This window comes from Ostrea edulis, chromosome 2 (assembly GCF_947568905.1).
Source record: "Ostrea edulis chromosome 2, xbOstEdul1.1, whole genome shotgun sequence".
In the NCBI taxonomy this organism is placed as follows: Eukaryota; Metazoa; Mollusca; class Bivalvia; order Ostreida; family Ostreidae; genus Ostrea; species Ostrea edulis.
The window spans coordinates 41,406,892-41,427,091 of NC_079165.1; the positions used below are offsets into that span (position 1 = coordinate 41,406,892).

The window sequence follows — 20,200 nt, forward strand, 5'->3', positions numbered from 1 at the left end:
TAGAGGCCCTTGGCACAGCCAACCTCACAACAAGTCCACTCCGATGACGCCATTTTTAAAGTCAAGGACTAATAATATTCTTTATATATCAAACAGTTTTCAAGACCAATTAGGGCCAAAAGCTCTGAGATATTTTTTCATTAAATTTCTTTTGTTTATTTATTGATTTACCTGAGTCTGATTTTGAAGGTATCAGTGCTGAGACAGTCTGATACTACAATTAATGTCAAGACTGCTCACAATATCAAATGGTCAAAGGTAAATTCTTAGACTGAACAAACAAAGAAATGGCGTACAGCAATGTTTTAAGAATTATCTATTATCTCAAAGTTCCATGCACTAGTTTGGGTTGTACCATGTAAAATATATGCACCAGTACTATGTCAGCAACTTTTTAAAGCCCATTTTTTAAAATGAACATATGGCAAATATGGGAATATTGATTAACTGCAGTGCATTTTTGTTTTCAGCCATATAATTCTTATGGTGGCAGATGATATGGCATGCAACCCAAGAAACCCAAGGCCTGGTAAATGAAAGCAATTCATAAACAAATTTTCATCATATATTTTTATTCAATTCACAAACCAATTTCACCATATACCAGTAGATAAATAAATAAATATTTATTCGGTATATACATACAAACAAACATAAATACCAAGGATAACCCATGAAAGCTCGAAAGCTTATTTCCAATGGGGTCCTTTGATGGACGGATGCTTGCACTAGGGGGTTGAGAGCACTACCTCTGCGCTACCCAGACACACAGTATGTTATTCAATTCATAAACAATTGTCAACATATACCAGTATGATATTCAATTCACATACCATTGTCACCATATACCAGTACATTATTCAATGCACAATGCCAGAAATTTTGGAAGAATTTATGAATAGTGTTTTTTTTTTCTTTTTCATTTGCAGCAACTGTTTTCAACAATGCCAATAACCAGATTAACGTCTATGGAGACGATGTTGAAGTGGATTACAGAGGATATGAAGTAAGGATTGCTTTTGCTTCATTTCAAGAAGTGCTAAAATTTTGCAACAGATTCGGGAAATGTAGACATGTTACTGCATTTTGTATCTAATAGGTTATTGGATTTTTGTGCAGTAATACAATCTCATGTTACTGTATACAATAGATTGTTGGTTTGGAGCAGTAACTCTGAATATGGTGTTGTATACAATAGATTGTTGGTTTAGTGCAGTAACACTGAATATGGTGTTGTATACAATAGATTGTTGGTTTAGTGCAGTAAGACTAGATATCATGTATTCAATTGATTGTTGGTTTTGTGCAGTAACACTGAATATTGTGTTCCAGTATTTTACACTGCCCTTGTGTAATGCCTAAAATCTGATAAAGGCAATTCTATGTGTTTCTGCATTTTGTATCAATATATTATTGAGTTTTTGTGCAGCAACATAATGTCATGTTGCTGTATTCGATTGGTTGTTGGGTTTTGTACAGTAACACAATATGTTTAATTCCTAAAATCTGATTGATTAGGAGTAAATGTTGAAAAGAAATTGGTTAAACAGATGATTCTGATAAGTGTTCCTGTGCAATGGAGTTGCAGAGTTAACGCCCCCTTTTCTGACTTTTTCCAAGTTGTACATATGTTTGGGTCTATTTTTTATATGCCAAATATGCAATAATTTGTCACTAGTCATAATATGTCAGATGACACATTTTTTGTTCTCAGGTGCTAATTTTGAGATGTGGCAATTTGTCATTATACATTGTCTGTACAATTTACTTGTATGTAACTTTTACTTATATTTGAATCCTAGTTTGTGTTCCCTTTACTGTCATTTATTGTATATGTAATAAATGACCTATTTTATTCTTTAAAGGGTGTGGTGTTTTTATTTAGTGCAGGCAGACAGGTATAAATAATGTAGTACTGTTTACTGAGTTGGTTTGGTGAAGTGGAACTGTTAGCCTCGTTGGCAGATAACAAAGATTGGCCAAGAATAAAAGCACCAATTATTTTTATTCATATAAATCATAACTGCATCAGATAAAAATCTGCCACTAATTTAAGTGCAAACTTTTCAAACTGCTTTTTTAAAATTGATTTGCCTAATGGGTTATTTAACAGTGGGTTATTTAACAGTTGAATTGTTTGTAGGTAACAGTGGAAAATTTCATCCGAGTTCTCACTGGTAGACTACCCCCTAGCACCCCGAGAAGTAAACGATTGTTGTCCGATGAACACTCAAATGTCTTGGTTTATATGACAGGTAATGCTTTGTTCAACTAATGTGATGTTCAGCTAATGTGATGTTCAGCTAATTTGACATTCAATTAATGTGACATTTAACTAATGTGACTTTCAATTAATGTGATGTTCAACTAATGTGACATTTAACTAATGTGACATTCAATTAATGTGACGTTCAACTAATGTGATGTTCAACTAATGTGATGTTCATCTAATGTGATGTTCGAGTAAAGTGACATTCAATTATTGTGACGTTCAACTAATGTGACATTCAATTAATGTGAAGTTCAACTAATGTGATGTTCAACTAATGTGACATTCAACTAATGTGACGTTCAATTAATGTGAAGTTCAACTAATGTGATGTTCAACTAATGTGATGTTCATCTAATGTGATGTTCATCTAATGTGATGTTCAACTAATGTGACATTTAACTAATGTGACATTCAATTAATGTGACGTTCAACTAATGTGATGTTCAACTAATGTGACATTCAATTAATGTGACGTTCAACTAATGTGATGTTCAACTAATGTGATGTTCATCTAATGTGATGTTCATCTAATGTGATGTTCAACTAATGTGACATTTAACTAATGTGACATTCAATTAATGTGACGTTCAATTAATGTGATGTTCAACTAATGTGATGTTCATCTAATGTGATGTTCGAGTAAAGTGACATTCAATTATTGTGACGTTCAACTAATGTGACGTTCAATTAATGTGAAGTTCAACTAATGTGATGTTCAACTAATGTGACGTTCAACTAATGTGATGTTCAACTAATGTGAAGTTCAACTAATCTGATGCTCATCTAATGTTTTGTTCAGCTAAACTTGGCAAAAACAATTGATTTTGTTGTGCCAAGAACTGTAAACATGGTAATTTATGTTTAATAAACAAGAAAGAATATATTAGTTGCTGTTGCATTGACAATAACTACAGTGCTATTTCAGGTATGGCACAAATGTAGTGTAACGGTTTGGTCAGTGTGTGCATCTTTACAGTATTACTGTTTAATTATACATATATTAATACTCATCATGGATAGAAATTAATCTTAAGAATTTATTTCCTCACACATTGTAGGTCATGGTGGAGATGGGTTTTTAAAGTTTCAAGATGCAGAAGAAATTTCTAACGTGGAGCTAGCTGATGCTTTTGAACAAATGTGGCAGAAGAGGAGGTAATGATTAATCCACTGAAACTCTTGTGTTCAATTCATGCGGACTCCTCGTGAGTTTACACTGTTTCAGTGGGACGGATATGTTTGCGTTGTTGTTTCTCTGTTCTGTTTCAACACATATGTTGTTGTCTTGTGTAGTTTTGTGCGGTTCAATTTAAACATACATCTTTTACTGTTGTCTTGTTGTAGGTTTGCTATGTTCTATTCAAACAAATGGTGGTTTTTACTGGCGTTTTCTTTTTGTATGTTTGTTATACCCCATGCAACGAAGTTGCGGAGGGTATAATGTTTTTGACCTGACCATCAGTCCTTTCTTGTCAGCGCAACTCCTTTGAGACCGCTGAACAGAATTTTGTGAAACTTTGTAGTTGATAAGGACATACTGTGTCTCGTAGTTTTGCTCTATTCAATTTAAAGATGTGGTTAAGTGTTGTTTTGTTGTAGTTTTGCTCTCTTACATTTTAAGACATGGATTTGCTTTTGTTTCAGTACCATAGGATAACATGAATCTATATAAATGTACATGCCTTTCTTAATTACATCTCCATCGCAATAAAATGCATGCATCTTCTCCAAAGATAATGCTTATCCGCAATGATTTTATATTGCTTGATACAAATGTATGTAAGGTACATTTTTTCACTTGTTTTATTCATTTAAGAACTTTTTTTCCAAAAAATAATTCTAAAGAATTTAAACTTTTTCCTATGGTGTAATTTTTGCTATTTTCACTGTGGGCCAAACAGATAAATTAACAGTGCAATGAGAATAACAAATTTATAACAGATACATGTATATCGAATGAATAAAAAAAAACCCACTTGCAATTTAAAGCTATATGTGCAGTATCAAACATTATATTGTTCGATGTTAAAAACCAGGCCAAAATTTCGTTAGTATGATAAACTATGAAAAATAATACGATTTCCACAAATTATATACAGGTATTACTAATAAAGGAGTACTGGTCTACGCAATGTAAGGAGAAAGCAGTGATTTTTTAATGCATATTTATGAAGGAATGACTTTTATGGTGGATATGTGCAAGCGCAAGAGAAAAATATTATTAGAAACACCATGGGAGATTTACAGTATATAGTCGTACTGAATGGTGATTTCATGTTAAACATGAAATTTAACTCCCTCTCCATTGTTCAAAGTGATTCTCTCTACCCTGTTTCTGTCTGACTGTCTTTTATCGCTGACTGTGTTCCGCCAACAGCCTGAAGGCCGTCCATGCTTTCACATCACCATGTAATTGTTGACTTTCAAAATTCTGTGTGCAATGCCGCATGATCATGAATATTTCAAAATAGGGCCTTCCCTATCCTTTTATGTCCCTGCCACAAAGTGGTCAGGGTATAATTTTATCCTTGTCCATCCCTCTATTCTTCCATGACACCCAGTTTTCCGGACTTTTGTTCCGCTTTGTTGATTTTTGATGGAGTTGTGCCCCTTTAGAAAAATTAATGTTAGGAACCGTTTTCCTAACTTTTTTCTAAACGCCTTGAGATATTGAACTTACTTTTTGTATGCAGGTGTATATTGATGAGTTACAGATCAAATTTGAGGGTTTTTTTCTGGTTCATTGTCATGCCAATACATCTAGTTATTCCTACAATAATATCCAAAGATCTCAACACATATAGCTTTAAACTATGTGGAAAGTTTGACAGAAAAATAAGCAGGAGCAAATATAAAGCTGACTGTGTACAGTATTTTACCTTTAAGTTTGTATAAGATTTGAATTATATATTACTGAGGTATGTTAATTCATTGGTTTCCAGATATCATGAGATTTTTTTCATGATTGACACCTGCCAAGCAGAGTCGATGTTTCAGAAGTTCTACTCTCCCAATATTCTAGCCATTGCCAGCAGTAAAGTGGGCGAAGACTCGCTGTCTGTATGTACCAAGTTTAGATTTTGCCACACATTATTGTGATTAGCTGCTTGTAAAAATTGTCATTGAGAGGTCAAACAATCTAATTAAAATTAGATGTTAGATCAAATAACTTCTTTTTGAGCATGTTCTAATGATTGGACATATTGAATGATTAAGCTTTTATATGATATATTTTGAAAGTAATGTCAATGTGATGCAAAGTTAAAGTGTGATATATACTGATCTTTTCTTATAGATTCATGTATTGCAGACAGCTATTATTAATCAACAGACAGTTTTAGAGGAATTTACCAGTATTCTTAAGGAGAGGAAATGCAATTTTTTCATTTTATTTTCAGCATCATGTGGACCCAAGCATTGGAGTATATGTAATCGATAGGTACACTTATTATGCCTTAGAATTTCTGGAGACGGTCAATCCGGGCAGCAAGAAAACTATGGGCCAGTTTGTAAGTCAGCTAGAAATCTCTATAACAGAACTAGTCTGTATTGTCCATTTGTGAATTGTCTACCAAGGTGTGCACAGAGTAGAGTGCTATCTGCATTATGGAGTCTTATCTTTTAAGACTACAAGTGTTCAGATGTTTTGGGAATTTGAATTTGGAACTAAGGGGAGATCCGAGAATGTATCTTTTTTGGTATTTTCAGTTAAATGTGTGTCCCAAATATCAGTGTATATCAACAGTAGCCAAGCGGACAGACCTGTTTAAGAGAGACGTGAACAAAGTGCTTCTGACTGATTTCTTTGGAAGTGTGAGAAACGTAGAGTTGCTTCCAGAGTCTATACAACTTCAGAATATAACTTTATCTACAGAAAGGTATGATTAGCAGGGTCTATACAACTTCAGAATATAACTATCTATAGAAAGGTATGATTAACAGGGTCTATACAACTTCAGAATATAACTCTATCTATAGAAAGGTATGATTAACAGGGTCTATACAACTTCAGAATATAACTCTATCTATAGAAAGGTATGATTAACAGGGTCTATACAACTTCAGAATATAACTCTATCTATAGAAAGGTATGATTAGCAGGGTCTATACAACTTCAGAATATAACTATCTATAGAAAGGTATGTTAACAGGGTCTATACAACTTCAGAATATAACTCTATCTATAGAAAGGTATGATTAACAGGGTCTATACAACTTCAGAATATAACTCTATCTATAGAAAGGTATGATTAGCAGGGTCTATACAACTTCAGAATATAACTCTATCTATAGAAAGGTATGATTAGCAGGGTCTATACAACTTCAGAATATAACTCTATCTATAGAAAGGTATGATTAGCAGGGTCTATACAACTTCAGAATATAACTCTATCTATAGAAAGGTATGATTAGCAGGGTCTATACAACTTCAGAATTAACTCTATCTATAGAAAGGTATGATTAGCAGGGTCTATACAACTTCAGAATATAACTCTATCTATAGAAAAGTATGATTAACAGGGTCTATACAACTTCAGAATATAACTCTATCTATAGAAAGGTATGATTAGCAGGGTCTATACAACTTCAGAATATAACTCTATCTATAGAAAGGTATGATTAGCAGGGTCTATACAACTTCAATAAAACTTTATCTATAGAAATGATAACAATTTGCTTCATGTTTAAAGACATTTAAAGATTCTTCTTTGTCCATTGTTTACTTTCTAGTCTTCTTGCATTGAAGTTATTATCTTATTAATGGTTTCTTGCAGAAAGGAATCAGGAGACAGTAGGAGTGACAAACCCTTGACATACGCCCAACAGTTTCCAATGCCAGTGTGATGCAGAAAGACTGTGATATACATGTATCAACGATGAAGAAATCCTCGACTTTGGACAATACAAGGCAGGTCGCAGTCCTTGTCACATCATCGCAAACCATGCCTATTGTCTCTGCTCACACTTGACTACACTATAGCTGTGGTTGTATAATTAAGAAAGCCCTCAACTTCATGAATATATTTATGTTTATATATATCAACCAATCAGGGATGACTCCCAAGTTTTTTGGCTGGAAAAAACACTTGGAGATCATTGCGTGGCTCATAGCAGAATAATCCATGGATTGCGAATTGGGAAAAACTGACACAATAGCCAATCAGAATAAGTTTTTTGATACAGAATTTTCAAGCATAGCCTCTGTTGTTAAGGCAGATTTCATTTATATATAGCTATATATTTGACTTGCTTCTAAAAGGGTGATCTGTAAACTTTTTTGTAATTGGTCAAGAAATGATTGTGTCATTTCACAAATATTCATGAAAATTGAGGGTTTCGCTGATCATACAGCTACGGTTTGTAGTAGGATAGGTACTCCCAGACTCAGTAAGCTTGGCTAGCGATGATGTCTAAGAGTCGGTGTTAGAGATTGGTTCAAGACACTTCCCAGTGTGTAGATTTGAAAGAATTGTGTTGCGACAACTGTCGGGGCTTGATTTGCAGACTGTATAGCAGATCTTCTGTTGAAAGGAAGATGATTAGATACACTACATAGTGTTAAATCTAGGATCTAGAGAGGGCACACATATCATATGTTCAAAAGGGCACTTTTTGCCACGGCAAGACAATTTCGGGGCACTTTCATTGTATCATACTATGATAGTAATAGAATAATCATTTAGCCTCTTTAAAAGTTAATACCTGCTGCCTTGATTTTAAACTTTTCAATCAACCTTGTGAAATAAAGAACAATTGTTTATATTAACAAATATTTTTAAAAAATCTGAGAAAAAAGGGCATGGTGCAATTAAAAAGGGCATGGTGCCAGCCAAAAGGGGCATGGCGCAGCACCATGCTAGTTTGCTTTAGATTTAACACTACTACAAGTCAATACACTTGTCTCAAATATTTTGCATATGCAGTCAACTCTCGATAAACTGCCACCTTTTGTTCTTATGAAATTATGGCATTATAACGAATTTGGTGATGAATTGAATCACTACCATCTTGAAGAAATAGAGTTACTGTTCTTTTATATGCAAGTTATCTTTCCTCTATTTACAATACTTATGTAAGTGAGCGATCCTTTGCTGCTAAGATGTTGCCCACTGTCCTTCTGACTTTTCCCATAAAACAGAAAAATGATTTGCAATATCCTGATGGGTACATTTTTTATGATGTCCTTGGTACGTAATGATTTGCTTTTTCTCATCGACATTTAACAGGACCCTCTTTCGTGGCGAAGCCATAGCTAAATTGAAATGTGCTTCTTTGATGTATAAACAACAGTTCATCTCGAGTATTGTTCTTGTTTATTCAATACAACAATTACTGGGATCCTTCTGTCCAGGTGTACGCCGGAGATTGATAATGACCAATTTACTCCTTCACTGACCACGTGCACCCATGGCGGTTTATCGAGATAATTAACACGTGGAAATAGACTTTTGTAATGAAAACACTGTGGCAAATGGCGATAGCAAATTTGGCGTTTTAACGAGAGTTTTAAGTAACAGGAAAAATGTTTCTAGAAAAATGCGGCGTTATAACGAAAATGGCGATGAATTGAGTGGCGATAATTCGAGAGTTACCTGTAGGTTCAAAGGTCAAATGATAATTGAATTAGAAATTACATGTAAATGTGACAGATTCAACTACATGTAATACCCGATTTTGTTGTATCAAGACATATTAAAGCAGATTGTAAATTTCGAATAAAATTAATTTACCTTTTTGTGTATTGAAAAAGCAGAAGAGTATAACAACATATATTCAAAATGAAATGTGGAACAGATATAAACACATTAATAAATGTTTTGAATTTTTTAATGCTATTTTTATACAATAAGGTAAGGTGCAAAACTATTAAAAATAATTATGTTGTAATCAAAGAAGAAGCTTACAGATTATGAGTACAAATATCTATATTTGTGTTGTTAAATTTTGTGTTGTTCTTTTGTGTAATTATGTGTTTATTCATATTATTCTTAAAAAGAAGTGCCCCCCATCAAATTAAACATCCTTTTAGTCTGTAAGACATGTAAACCTACATAAAGTCCTATAGTGGCTTATCTAAAGGCAAGTGGGTTCATTACAGTTGTTTTAAAATGTATGTAAATCAATTACATATTGTCAACAGCAGTTAACATTAAAAAACAAACTAGGTTTTACACAGACTTGTAACCTTTTCTTTAGCAAGAAATTAGACATGTCTATTGTTCATTCTTGAATAATGAGATGTTCATGGCACAATGTATTATTCATTACACATGTGTTTTTCATTACACAGGTATTTTTCATTACACAGGTATTTTTCATTACATAGGTATGTGCAAAAAGTTTTGTTTATAGTTTTACATTCCATGCAGCTTAAAGTGCAAGAAGTGGAATTTTGTTCAGATATATAAGGAACACATGCAATAAAGAACTGTAAAAAGAAAGATATTGAAACATAATAGTTTTATTTTGATATTATGATCTATTAATTTGCATTAAAGGCAAATATATCATGACCATGTACAGACGTGTTACACAGAAACTAGTTTTTCAATGTTTAATACTGTCACTTGTATATGATTTTACATGTTTAATACTGTCACTTGTATATGCTTTTAATGCTGAATTGTGGAAATAAAAGAAAAACTGATACAAATTCAAAGTGTTTGATTGATTTAAAAGTTAGATTTAAGACTGTGTAATTGGCTCCATGTAATATTGTGTAAGAGAGCAGTGGAATGTAAAGATTTTACTTATAATTAAAAAGCATGGTTCAGTACATCTTTCAGGGAGCATTACTTGAGTACTCAGGGAACAAAATTGCGATGTGTTACATTGTAGAGGGAAATATTTACACGAAATTGCTTATGTACTAAGGGGTAATTGATTATGTACATGGTCTAGAGGGGGTATTTACATGTAAAATAGTTTCGTTCTAAAGGGGACATTTACATGTAAAATGGTTATGTTCTAGAGAGGGCATTTAGATGAAGAAATCGTTATGTATGAGAGGGAACATCTACATGTAAAATGTTTAGGGAACATCTACATGTAAAATGTTTAGGTGAAATGAAAAATAAAAAAATGTTGGCCTTGTGACATGTTATTCACCTAAAGCTTTTCTAAATGAACAAAACTTCTCGGAGTAGCGTTACGGGCTACGATTGCTTCTTCGCGAAACATAGGCATTTAGAAATGAGAGTCGCGGGTCTTTTTGAAATGATCGATTTCGTGTCGTGGCAAGTGTTGGTACAATCTAATTAAACTCGGATCTTCTCTAGCCGGTACACTTGAGAAGGGTTATGGTTAGAGAAGATCCGATTTTATTTAGATGTTGGCATGACGGGATATCTTCACTGACGGAGCACCATGCATAGATCTTAATTTGTAGCAAATTATCGAAGGGGCATAAAACGAGCAAACAACACTTCTCTCAAGAAACACAAAAATATAGGTAGAACAAATACATGTATGTGTTCGTTGAAACCATGATCGGGACCATGTCAGGAATATACATGTAACTATGTATTAGTGTACAAGCATTTCAATGAATATTCTTCCCACTAACCACAGGGGTAGTTTTCTAATTTTTTTTTGTCTAAGCATCCTCATGTAGATTCAATTTATACAAAGAAATCTATGACTCACTTTCCGCAAAAATATTTTAATATTTATAAAAAAGAACACATCCAAGCCATGTGTATGCTTAAAAATCTTCTTTAGAAAGTCAACATCAGTTTATAACCGTTAAGCACAATATAAAATGACTAGAAATAATAAAACGGCATATTACTAGTAATATTGATTTAGAATCGTTATAATGCGATCCTTTTTCAGTTATATATCGTCGTGTCGTGTGCAGGACCACAATGGAAACTAGCTTTATGCTAATTTGTGTTATCCTGGATAAATAGAGGCTATTATTATTATCATTTCTTTGGGACGATAGAAGGCAAAATGCCCTGCACAGCAAATCCCAACTTTTTCAGGATGTCCTCATCTATTTTAGGAAAAGGCATATTTTTCTCATGCGTCTTGATTTTAAGAAAGGCAGGTTGTCTTTGGACATGAATAACCAGAGGCAATTCAGTAATGTCCTTCTCGGCTCTTCTCTGAGATTTTCCCATTTTCTTGTCCTTTCTTTCTTTGAATTTAGGTTCACTGCATGAAAAAATGAATAAATAAAATGTGTGGATTTTATGGATGGGAAATTGAAGGTTTAATGTACATGTATTTGTAAGTAAATTACTTACAGCTTCTCGCTGCTTGAATCTCGAAGAATCTTTTTCATTTCTTCTTTCTTAGGTTTCAAAGGTTTTAACTGTTTTACCTTCAACGCTAAAATAATAAGATGAACGATAGTATTAAAAAGACAATTTAGATACGAGTCCCCTCTTTTTTTCCCCCTATCATACTTCACTTGTCGGGGGTTTTGTACTCGGGCTATCAAACTCGTACAAATATAAAGCACACCCCTTCAGATCAATTTTCGTAAAAGTTCATCACCATACAAACTGTGCATAGTGTAGACTTTGAATTTGTTTTTTAAAAAAAAGAAGATGATAATAAAACCAAACAAAAAAACCGAATTCAGTTGGCTAAAATCGTAAACAGCAGATCTACAGTAAAACTAAATTTACCGTCATCAAAACGGTAGTCCAACGAAGACTTCAATCTCTGGGGACGAGATTCTTCATATGTGTTATTCAGTGTATTTGCACGAGTTGGTCTCGCAGGCGATGCCACAAAAGGCAGTTTGGACCCAAGCCTGCAATTGGAAAATTGAAAGTGAATAGTAGCGGGGAGTACCTCTGCCGTCTGGCTGTGTAACGCTTGATTGGGGCAGGGGAAGAATATCATTCCACCCTCGTCACCTCAGTTATAATGTATCCAGAACAGCGGTCTCTGACACTGTCTTAGGGATTAGTTTTTAGTTACAACACGATATGGCCCACTCTCCCACTTACTCAAGTTTACACACTTCCCAACCCCTTTTCTGTCTCGCTGTCTGCAAAGCCTGAAACAATCGAGCCCTAGTCTTGCACAGCCATGTAGCCCATGGGTGCTTCTCATCGATTCTCGCCATGTGTGAACTCGGTTTGCGATGACGTTTACACTTATAACACTTTCAAATTCTCACTTGTAAGCACACTTTTTAAAGATTCGTATTTTGCAGTATACTTGAGAAATACATTTCATTTTTTAAAATACACGTATGGGGTACTGACTAAAACCCGGTCTCGGTCCTGGTCTTCGGTCTCGGTCCTGTGACTAAAATCCGGTCTTCGGTCCCGGTCCCAGATACTTTTATTCAATAAAAACAGAATATATCAGGATATTTGAGCCCCATTTCTCAATAACTTAGGTATGACATCTCATGCCTGCATTCTGATAGTAAATTGATCATATTATTTTCTTCTTTTGTAAAATAATATGTGAAAACTCCGGGACCGGTGGGACCGAGAAATAAAAACAGTGCTACATGTAAAAGCCGGTCCCGGTCTCGACATTTTTCCTAAATAGCCGCTTTAATCTACCGTTTCATAAAAAATATAAGGACGTGATACTCAATGGCATCCCTTTGTATACATATATTTATTGTGTGTATAGGTTTTTTATTCCAATATTGTTTATACATGTATTTATGTCAGAATCGAACTCAACTACATGTACATGTACGTGACATTTTGTCCCAAATGATCGCGTTACACTACCTTTTCATTAGAAGATAAGGATGTAGAAGGAAAATAATATATATGTACTTATCCTGGTGTATTTGTTTGTAATTTACAGTTAGTTTATTTGTTCATTTATTTTATTTCTTCTATTCCTGTCAAAATCAGTTTTCAAAGATTCATGTTTGATATTCCGAACCCGATCTCTTTATATGGGTATAGTTGTATATAACTATAAAATATTTTTTCCTTTCTTATTTCATACTTAGTTGTTTTTTTCCAGTTGTGGTTCTTTTAGATACAATGCTTTTAAAAAGGTCCACCTAATATATTCATAGTATCTATAAAAGTGTGTCATACATAGAGCACATACTCACCAAAAATTATCAGATTCTGTATACTTATACAGAAGATACCCTCTGACTTTAGATAATCTTCAAATACTCTATGGTATGTTTTACTGTAATATTATATGGTAACTATATTTATTGTGAATAGTTATATACGTATATGTGCAAACATATATGTATTAATTATGCTGCACAAAAACTGTTGGTTTCCTGTTTTCAAAATATCTTATATTTCAAAGTGCATAAATTTGACATAAACTGATAAATTTACAAACAATGAAATCTACATTTATAAATATGCAAGACATACATGTAAATTTATTTAAGAAATAAATTTCAGTTTTGAAAATACAAACAGGCCTACTGTTAGCGCTTCATGAAAAGTATGCCTGCGTGAAGCATTTTATACCCTCGTGTATTTTTACTAACCATTCAAGAGTTATGGCTAAAGCTAAAGATTTTCAAAAGTAGGTCAAATTTGAAAAGTGAAGAATTGCATGTAAAGAAAGGTCTTGTCACAAGGAGTACACATGTGAAATATGAAAACCCTATCAACATGCATTCAAAAGTTATGCCGAAGGTTCAAGTTTTTGCTGACATACAGACGGATGGACCAAACACTATATAAATGCGCCCCAAATATCCGATTACGGGGGTATAACATTTGCTTTTCAAAAGCATCATTCTTGTATTCAGAATCTTTCTGGAAAGGGGCGGGGGAGGGGTTGTTGACTAGAGTGCACATTAATTTTGTTTCGCTATCAACAACAATTATTCATCATGTTTCAATAATCATAATAAAATTTAAGAACAATATTTGTTTTGTCTTTTTTCCATTTCACGAATGAACATAATTTTTTAAAGTACTTCATACATCGTACATTCTGGACTCATATCTTGCACGTATTATTCTAATATTTACATAGAGGCTTTTCTTCCCTGATTAAAACAACTAATATAACATCATAATTTAACAAATTAATGCGATTCTCACGATACACTCGTAAATGAGAGAGAGAGAGAGAGAGAGAGAGAGAGAGAGACTAATTAATACTATGATTTTTCCACATTTTACATATTGTTGTACTATATGGAGCAATCCAAGAAATGCTGAAAATGTGAATAAGCTTTTTATATTGCAAAAACGAGCTGCAAGGGTAATTCTTAACATCAGAAATTTTGAAACACCATCTAATGTCATGTTTACAGAACTTAACTAGTTGCCTCTATCAGATTACTTTGTCTATAGAAAAGTCATTTTAGTGTATAAAGTTTTACATGGTTTAATGCCAGATTATTTAAATGTTTTTAAATATGTATCAGAAGTCAGTCAGAGGCAAACTAGAAATTCTTATTCAAATATTTTGTATATACCCAGGGCAAAAACAGAATATTATAGAAGATCTTTCAGCATTTCAGGGAGCACAGTGTGGAATGCCTTGAATCAAAACATAAGAAACTCAACGAGTGTTGCGTGTTTTAAGAGAAATTATCTTAGAGATTATCACCATACTTTTTAAGCTTCATTTTGTATTCTATTTATCTTACATTCATAATTATTTCTTAAGTTTATATGTATTCTACTTCTTTTAATCTGTGTTTATTTTACTAATATCTGTCTGTATGTATGTTATATGCAGGACCATATTGAAAACTAGCGTTATCGCTAAATATGTAATCCTGGTTAAATAAAGGTCTTATTATTATTATTATTATTATAGAGAGAGAGAGAGAGAGAGAGAGAGAGAGAGAGAATACATGTACATATACAGAGACCCGGTTCGGAATTTAATACACCAACATTGAATTTGAAAATTTTATCAATCGTGTGGTCAGGTGTTTGACCTAAATGAAATATAAAAAAGACTTTGTAAATACTACATCCAACAGTAAATTACAAACAAATACACCAGGATAAGTACATATATATCATTTCTCTTCCACACCCTTATCTTTTTATGAAAATGTATTGTAACGCGTTCATTTGGGAGAGAAAAATCACGTAGTTGAGTTCGATTTTGACATTAAAAAGGAAAATTGGAATAAAACACAAATATACAATAAATCAGAAACATACATGTGTCATTGAATATAACACTCTTATCTTTTTCTCATAAAAAAAGTAGATTAAAGCGGCTATTTAGAAAAATAAAAGAACATGGAGACCGGGACCGGCTTTTAGCACTGTTTTTACTTCTCGGTCCCACCGGTCCCGGAGTTTTCACATATTATTTTACGAAAGACGACAATAATATTATCAATCAACTATCAGAATGGAGGCATGATATGTCATATCTAAATTAACGAGAAATTGGGGCTAAAATATTCTGATGTATTCTGTTTTTATCGAATAAAAAAATCTGGGACCGGGACCGAAGACCGGGTTTTAGTCACGGAACCGAGACCGAAGACCGGGACCGAGACCGGGTTTTAGTCAGTACCCACGTATGGAGCGCCAAATTAACATAAACTCAAATAATTGAAGATATCTTCAATTATTTGAAGATATCATCTATTCATTTGATGCGCGCAACAATTTAATTAAAGATCTCTTCAAATAATTAATGATATCTTCAATTCTGAATTATTGCGCGCATTAATTGAATTGATGATAGCATTAATTGTTCGGCTGTATTGATGCGTGCTTTAATTGAACTAATGATCTCTTCAAATATATTAATGATATTAACTATTGAATTGATGCACGCTACAATTCAATTGAAGAGAGCAATAATTGATATAATGCGCGCATTAAATCAATTATTGCTCTCATCAAATGAATTAATGAGAGAACAATAATTGAATTGATGATATTTTCAATTATTTGAGTTTGTTAATTTGGCGCTCCATATACACGAGGCCTGAACTGTGACGCTTTACACCATGCATGGAATGCCTTAGAAAAATATGCCAGTTTTAAGCATTGTGCACAGTTTATACCCTCATGTATTTTCAAAACTGAAATTTTTTATATTTACATTCTATTTCCATTTCTGTCGGAATTCCCAACAGCTAAATTAGACGTACACTATTTATCAAGATTCATTCATGAGGGAATGGGTAGGCCTTTTATCACTGTTGGTAAAGCTATGGCAAACTCGTTGGGAATGTAAATATATACACAATGGTCATGTATATGTTAAGTACATTATACATGTACCGGTAAACAAAATTGAGAAAACATTCCAAAAGGTATCACTGGACAAACAATCATTATTTTCGCTAGCGAAGATGTGGTATAACGAGGCCTACCTGACGATCGATCTGCTACCAGCGATTTGCTGCTTTTTCGCGATTTCACACTTTGGAAACGCTGATGATATGGGCCTAACGTACACTGGGATAGCATACTCAATTCGGTTCAAATTTCTTTGAAAATAAACTACAAATGGCAGACTACAACCTTTTTATTCAAGAAAAGTCGGGGTATAACCATCGTCGCAAACCACGGTTTTGAGTCCACTCACGCTCCCTCACATGATGATGGAGATAATCGAATAGAAGCACCCGTGGGTAACCGACGATGGGGTATAACATACAACCCAGCCGCGATTATCCTAACTATATAAATGTAAATAAAATATAACGTCACTAGCATTATGACGTCATCATAGTAGCATGGTAAAGGTCAACGAGGCTACTAACGAACGAACAATCGGACGAACGAAGTGACATGAAGTAAATAAAAGTTTATGAAATACATGTATGTTAAATTCAGTGACGTTATTATACTTTACTGGTTTAATGAAGCATCTGTATGTGTAATATATATTACAGAGATCTAGGTGTTGATTGCGAACAAGTCGACTCTTCTAGCCTTACCTTCTTTGAATTCGCGTTGTTGTAAGGCTTAACACTATTTTCAAGAAAATGTAAGCAAGCAGCAATGAGTATAATTTTGACGACATTTTCTTGTCAGAAAATTCTAAGTAAAGCATATGATCAGACAATGACAGATAGATAGACAGGATTTTTTGGAGCGCCAAATTAACATAAACTCAAATAATTGAAGATATCTTCAATTATTTGAAGATATCAATTCATTTGATGCGCGCACCAATTTAATTAAAGATCTCTTCAAATAATTAATGATATCTTCAATTCTGAATTATTGCGCGCATTAAATGATTTGATGATAGCATTAATTCTTCTGCTGAATTGATGCGCGCTTTAATTGAATTAATGATCTCTTCAAATGAATTAATGATATCAACAATTGAATTAATGCGCGCTACAATTCAATTGAAGAGAGCAATAATTGATATAATGCGCGCATTAAATCAATTGATGAGAGCAATAATTGAATTGATGCGCGCATTAATTCATTTGATGAGAGCAATAATAGATTTAATGCGCTCATTAATTCAATTATTGCTCTCTTCAATTGAATTAATGATATCTCTAATTCATTTGAAGAGAGCAATAATTCTGTTAGAGAGAGCAACTAAATAATTGAATTAATGATCTCTTTAATTGAATTGTTGCTCTCTTTAAAAGAATTGATGCGCGCATTAATTCCTTATACAAAAGCATTGTAAATAATTAAAGATATCTTCAATTGAATTAAAGAGATCATCAAATTATTTATACCGAGCTCTATATCAATTATTGCGAGCAATATTTCTACGAAATTAATGCTCTCATCAATTGAATTGAAGAGAGCAATATTTGAATTAATGCGCGCATCACACCCAAAGTCATTAAAAGCGTGCAATTGAGGGTTTCAAAATCATAGTTTATCGACCATTCAAAATATATATGGTAACATGCGTTTATTAATGGTAAATATCTGTTGAACACTCACCTCAAATTGTTTCAAGTTAAGTATGACAGATTTTTTTTTACAGTAGGTCAAAGTATGGTATATTTTTTGAGATTTTTCTCACATGTAACCTTCGTTACTGAGTCCTTGACATGATAATATGTAAGATAAACATTAGTTTTCCATGTATTATTCCATAACTTGTATTGGAATTGACTGAGCATATATTTTTCTAATTTGCGAAAGACAATAAATACAGGTTTTCAAAGAAAATATTTAATCAACACAACAAGACATTATCTGCTGTAAAAGTCAGCAATAAGATTTTAAGAGCGCAAAATAAACGACTAGATATCACTTTCAATATCTTTGAAATGGCAAAAAATAAAATTGATTAACAAATATTCTCGAACAGTTCAATATGTATGAAACATGAAAACAAAAGACTAGCAATAGATATAGAACGATAGCTTTTTTGTATGTAAATGAAGTAGCGCTATAATTATGTAACGTATGTTTCAACACTTACACAACAGTACATCCATGAAAATATTATGCCAAAACGATGTCACCATCAGTTATTCTTTACGATTGATGTTACAAAATCATAACGACATCACTTAATTCAATGAAAATACCCATTTTAATAGAAATATAACGTAGACAAGCAAATTTTTTTTTACCAAATGTGTCTTTTCTTCTGAATTTGTTAATTTGCAATAAATGTGCGATTAAAACAAAAGTGATAGATTGATGTTTTGCTATATAAATGCTTATGATTCTTATAGAAATAACAGACACATATTTTGAAACCTGGATTGCTCTTTGTTATAATAAACAATGAAAGTAACGCATGCTTCTTATTTTTCCTTTCATTACTATAAACACATCATTTCTATTCAAAAAATGGAAAGAATCATATGTACCCATTTCTAACAATCTGTTTACAATAATAATATAAAGAAAATGTTTAATTTCCCAACATTTTGATTAAATGTATACCGAATCTTATGTTTTTGTTGCTTATTTTGGAATACCTTTCCATAGAAACTGTCAGTATAATCCACCACGCGGTGTTATGAATGAATATTTAACGTGAACCTTAAGACATACATGTCCCCTATTAATTTTGAGGTCAAAAGGACAACGGTTAAACTACTCTGGACATACGCTATTGTCCGTTGAGAAATCTTTCCTTGATAGACATCAAACTTGAAACACTGGTGCCCCTTATGAATAGATGACCCCCATTTGATTCCAAGTCACAAGGTCAAAGGTCATACAAAATTACTCAAATGACCAGTTGCTTATAAGTATTTTGAGAGACAAAACTTACATGTATCATTATGGTAGCCTTAAGCTTTGACCGGTAGTTAAACCTTTATTTTCACTGTCTATACAGACATTCTACCTTTTCAGTATTGCCACAAGGGGAGCATATAATATTATTTCTAAAACATTTTTTCATGGTTGTTCTTATGTTTTAATACATTTTTTTTTCATGGTAGTTATTCTGTACTTCTACTCTCACAAGCGCCATTTCTGAAAAAAATAAATAAAAAATTAAAAACAAGTAGAATAATATTACGTAACGGAATTTCTGGTAACATACTTTACACTCAGATAAAATATTTTTGAATGATTTCTCTATAAGATTGCATAGAACAATCATCAGAGATTAGTCCCTTCATTTCTAAGATATATTATGAAAAGATGTTGAATTCTAGCAAATTGATAAATGTAGAGTTGCATAGTTACATGTATCATAAATAGGACAGTAGCAGAGGAAAACATGGCCTGTATTTCTTGCAGAGGATATCTGTATATGCTAGTGAATACGGGAACAATAACACATTTGTTTCTTCATAACATAGTTGATATTCAACAAACATATCATTGATGATGATATTTTGTCAATATGTTGTTCAATATTTGATGTCTAATCAAGCATTTCATTAAGTAGCATACGTTACTTTGAGTAACGTATGTTACCAGCATTCTACTCAATGTAATTCTTACACCAGAAGAATTTCGAGATATTTGGAATACGATGTACATTCTTTGATATCAGAAGAACAAATTCAGACCAAAACATTCCATCTGCTTAATCAATATTGTATATCAAACATTGCAGTTGTTGTAA

General features: G+C 33.0%; 2 protein-coding genes across 2 annotated transcripts in view; one reads left to right on the forward strand and one right to left on the reverse strand.

The window, feature by feature from the left end:
- Positions 1 to 9,926, forward strand: part of LOC125680450 (GPI-anchor transamidase-like) — a 24,543-nt gene extending 14,617 nt beyond the window's left edge. The window contains exons 3-10 of the mRNA XM_056154027.1: positions 471 to 529; positions 930 to 1,006; positions 2,144 to 2,255; positions 3,331 to 3,427; positions 5,215 to 5,332; positions 5,671 to 5,781; positions 5,981 to 6,150; positions 7,048 to 9,926. Coding sequence (XP_056010002.1) covers positions 471 to 529; positions 930 to 1,006; positions 2,144 to 2,255; positions 3,331 to 3,427; positions 5,215 to 5,332; positions 5,671 to 5,781; positions 5,981 to 6,150; positions 7,048 to 7,117 — 814 coding nt within the window. The 3' untranslated portion in view covers positions 7,118 to 9,926. The remainder of the gene's footprint in view (positions 1 to 470; positions 530 to 929; positions 1,007 to 2,143; positions 2,256 to 3,330; positions 3,428 to 5,214; positions 5,333 to 5,670; positions 5,782 to 5,980; positions 6,151 to 7,047) is intronic.
- Positions 9,927 to 10,926: 1,000 nt separating this feature from the next.
- LOC125680451 (uncharacterized) lies at positions 10,927 to 12,438 on the reverse strand. Its single transcript, XM_056154028.1, has 4 exons — positions 12,238 to 12,438; positions 11,911 to 12,038; positions 11,524 to 11,608; positions 10,927 to 11,431 (listed from the first exon to the last, which is right to left on the reverse strand). The coding sequence occupies exons 1-4, from the start codon at positions 12,354 to 12,356 to the stop codon at positions 11,200 to 11,202; spliced, it is 564 nt and encodes a 187-aa protein (XP_056010003.1). The 5' UTR covers positions 12,357 to 12,438; the 3' UTR covers positions 10,927 to 11,199.
- Between the last annotated feature and the right edge of the window lie 7,762 nt (positions 12,439 to 20,200).

Coding starts and splice junctions, on each gene's coding strand:
- LOC125680451 (XM_056154028.1), bottom strand. CDS start 12,356: ATGGCGAGAATCGATGAGAAGCACCCATGGGCTACATGGCTGTGCAAG. Junction 11,609..11,910: donor GGACTACCGTTTTGATGACG/GTAAATTTAGTT, acceptor TTATTATTTTAG/CGTTGAAGGTAAAACAGTTA. Junction 11,432..11,523: donor GATTCAAGCAGCGAGAAGCT/GTAAGTAATTTA, acceptor TTTTTCATGCAG/TGAACCTAAATTCAAAGAAA.